This window comes from Sesamum indicum, linkage group LG8 (assembly GCF_000512975.1).
Source record: "Sesamum indicum cultivar Zhongzhi No. 13 linkage group LG8, S_indicum_v1.0, whole genome shotgun sequence".
Classification (NCBI taxonomy): Eukaryota; Viridiplantae; Streptophyta; class Magnoliopsida; order Lamiales; family Pedaliaceae; genus Sesamum; species Sesamum indicum.
The window spans coordinates 12,895,099-12,898,982 of NC_026152.1; the positions used below are offsets into that span (position 1 = coordinate 12,895,099).

Genomic DNA, 3,884 nt, shown 5'->3' on the forward strand with positions numbered 1-3,884 from the left:
AATTTTTGTTTCTCTTACGCTTTTCTCCTTGTCAACTCAATCTTTCAACAGGGTGAACTCCATTTTCATGATTGAATTCAGGCTCCAAGGTCTTTTGAGAATAGTTCAAGATTCCGTATGAAAATGAGAGCAGATATGGAAATAGTTGGTTAAAAGGGTTAGATAAAAGGAGTTACAGAGATCGAATGTTTATCCTGTTGCAGTCTTGCATTGCATTTAACAAATGCATGCAACATTCATAAAAACTAGTCATCTATTCATTTGAAGAAAGATTCTATACACATGTTGTGTATATTAGATGCAATACTAATTTGAAATAGAAAATTCAATCGAGGAGTACCGTAAATTTCCCTGAAACCACTGACCTGCACATCGACCACCATGCAAACAGAAATTTATGCAAATGTTATGTCGAATGGGGTTTCCCTGGTGTTTATGATATCAATCCGGTTTCTGTTTTCCAGTTTCCAGTCCATTAAAACAAGAATTTAGCATAAGTATGTTCTGTATCTGTACCTTTCATTTCAGTGTTTTCAGAGAGTACCTTTAAATGATGTGAGATTTCTGGCCTCAAGTACATATTCATGTCCCAAGAAAAAATTACTGACGGCCCCCCATTCCAGAAAAAGAAAAAAGAAGCTATGAATCCACAAATATGTCAAGAAGTCCCTTTCAAACAAAAGTAAAGGACTCGGTATGCCTGCATGTTGCGTCGTCCCTCAAAACTTCTAGATAGATGGAAAGATTGATCATTTAGGATGGACCACCATATATGGTCCCAAAAATAAGAGTTCCAAAACACTGATGACCTCAGAAAATGTTTCACCAAGTAATATGTAGAACGAGTACAAAGAAAATATTTTTTCCATTTTTCTCGGCTTTCAATGTTTTCACTTCAGCTGAAAAAATGAATATTGAATCACATTGCTAACAACAGTACTATATGCAACTCGTTGGCGCTTAAGACCAACTACTTGCAAAGGATCATATGATCACATGGGAATTAATTAATGTGAATATTAGGTAGTCTTTCTTTTGTGATATAATTTGACAAACCAAGGAAATAAACAATGATCATATAACAGATAAAAGACAAGAATTTCATCGTCTACCTGCTGCACTGCTGGCAGAAGCGCTGCTCTCGACCCCCAATTGTAACCTTAGGTGTCTTTGAGTGAGTTTCGCAGACTTTATGTCGTCGGTGATAGTCCCTGCATAGGCTCAAATCGGCATTACACCCATCAACCAGGCAATTAGCGACTTGAGTAATATTGCCAGGGGCCTTGGCCCTTTTTGATGACCCTGTAAAGGATGATGGTTCCATTGAGAAGGACAGCGATTTCCGAATCCTTTCAGGCTCTGAGTATCTCCCGAATCTCTATGAGTTACCTTATATTTCTATAAACTAGTCACACTTCTATTTCCCTCCTAAGCGAAAAATTTGGTAATCAACTTTAACCACCTTAAAAGATCGAAACAGAAAGCCAGTTTCTCAAAATCAGCCTGTTTTTCTCAATATCACAGTCTTTTTGCACTTCCCTCTTGCCAACATTATTACCATACTCATCAACCTGTTAGATATAATGTACGTTAGATAAACAAACATAGTATTCTCATTATACAAAATGGTGAAACTTTGTAGTTTTAGATCAAACAAGAACAAATGAGAGTGATAAAACTTATATATCAATCAATCGGCGAGAGCAGTGTAATGGACTATACGCTTTCATGAAGCAACAACAAATAATTCATGTCCTTGATCACTCGAAACAACTCGGTGTAGACTGAAAACTTATTTAGCTGTTCTCCACATGTTATTGAAAGATATTAACATAGGTATAATACCACATAATTTAATATTTAAAGCAATATGGAAAACCAAAGGAACATTTCTGCATAGTTCATATCATTATAAACTTCGAATTAGGAAAGCAAATTAATATCTAATACAACTTAGGGACGCAATACGGCCTCAACACTTGGTTTCACCCAAAGCTGACTTCTAATTTAGAAAAGTGAATTGTCCCGTGCCGTCTAAATTGATGAATCTTGAATTTTCTCCCATTCCTAGTCTACAGTTAACTGTTTTCTGTCTAAATTACAGGCAAGGTAGATATAGTAAACGACTGGAACTCTTCTGGGGAAGAATTGTAAGCTTGAAAGTTGAATACTAAATCAACACACGATACAAAATTCAGAATTCATAAAGGCAATGTCCTGAACTCCTGATGAAAGGAGCAAGGCCATGTCATTCAAGATCAATAAGAAACTCATATGTAGAAAGACTTTTATCTTAATTCAAGAATAAAGAACAGTGAACCCATTCCACAATCAGTTTTCAAGAAACAGAAAGCAGAAGATCCAAGACCATATACAGCAAAAAAATGAGTCTCCCTTCAATTCTTGTCAAATTATGAAGAGAAAACACAAAGGCTGTGAGTGCTTCAGAGTCCCATTTCGTACGCACAGAGAGGGGGGAAAAAGAAAGGGAAAGGTCACAGCTTTTCTTTTGTCTGTCACAATTTGAATACTAAAAACAGTAGAAAATCAGTAAATTCCCATTTCAGAAAAATACTACTTTTGCAATAAGCACAAGATAAAAAAAAAAAAAAAAAAAGTTAAACTGCAATTTGGTGCTACAGTACAGTATTGTGATGCCCAGTAAACAGTCTGGTAGGAATTCAAGCATTCTTTTGTTTCCCCTTTCTTTTTCTGGTTGGGGTTAATGATAAAGACCAAAAATTAAGAGACCCCAAAAGAGAGAAGTTGGAGTGGTACCTCAGAAATCAACCCAAGAGTCTGCCAAAAATCTTGACAATGCCAAGAAAGTAAATTGTAAAAAAAAGAGACCAGAATGCATATATGTATATTGAAAGCCTCAGAGGAAGAAAGTGAAACAATCGCTACAAATATATACTAAAACAAATTACAGTCACAAGGAAGGACTAGAACAAAAATGATAAGAGTGTAACAACAATACTTACAGACAAGTGCAAAAGGAGAAGACTGACTTAGTCTTCTCAGCCATTCATTCTCTGACAATGACTCCATTATAGATGGTTCAGTAAAGTGGCAACCAACAAAAAGCTGGATAGGAATAGTGTGTGTGTGAAAGTGAAAGAGAGAGAAGGGGGCTAGGGGGGGGGGGGGAGGAGGGGGGTGGTTGTGGGTGTGGAAAAAGGCCTATATAGTTTAAATGAAAGAAAAGAAGATATGCATCCAAGAGAGGTTTCATATGTGGGAATTATTGAGAGGAGCAGCAAACACCTTAGGCCACATCCCACCAAACAATTAAAATGTATTCATGAACAGAAACTAAAATTATGCATACATATACATACATACATACAATAAAGAACTTACATCAATCCCTTGTGTGGGGCACCACAAAGATAGCAAGAATCCATGAGGGAAGGTAGAAAAATGGGCCCTTTCTTTTGTTTTTCTAATGTTTGTTTGCTTTTCACACACACACACACACTAACACTACACATTACATTAAAGAAACAAGCAAAAAGAGAAGTTTTTTACCAGTTTTACTAGTTCAATCACCTTCCTTTTTGGGCTAGCAGCCTTGTAAGAAGTGATTAAACAACTCACCATCCATCAAGATTAGAGAAACCTAATGCTATTAAGATATTATTTTGGGGAAAGAGAAAGATAGACCCCATGTAAAATGAGTGGCTACAAAAGGGACAGGGTGTTTTCAAACTCCACGCTTTTTCTTTTCTTCAACAAATTTTTATTCAGCAAGAAAAAGGGTACAAATAGATTTAAAGATTTCATTATGTTTGGATTTGTGTTTTAGTTGTTTTATTTTATATTTTAGAAATAGAGAGAGAAAAATAGAGATAAATGAGTGTGTATTAAAAATAGATAATATG

The 3,884-nt window shown here is 35.8% G+C and overlaps 1 protein-coding gene across 1 annotated transcript in view; it reads right to left on the reverse strand.

The window, feature by feature from the left end:
- Positions 1 to 2,580, reverse strand: part of LOC105168679 (squamosa promoter-binding-like protein 16) — a 3,707-nt gene extending 1,127 nt beyond the window's left edge. The window contains exons 1-2 of the mRNA XM_011088810.2: positions 1,112 to 2,580; positions 341 to 365 (exon numbers count right to left, since the gene is read on the reverse strand). Coding sequence (XP_011087112.2) covers positions 341 to 365; positions 1,112 to 1,324 — 238 coding nt within the window. The 5' untranslated portion in view covers positions 1,325 to 2,580. The remainder of the gene's footprint in view (positions 1 to 340; positions 366 to 1,111) is intronic.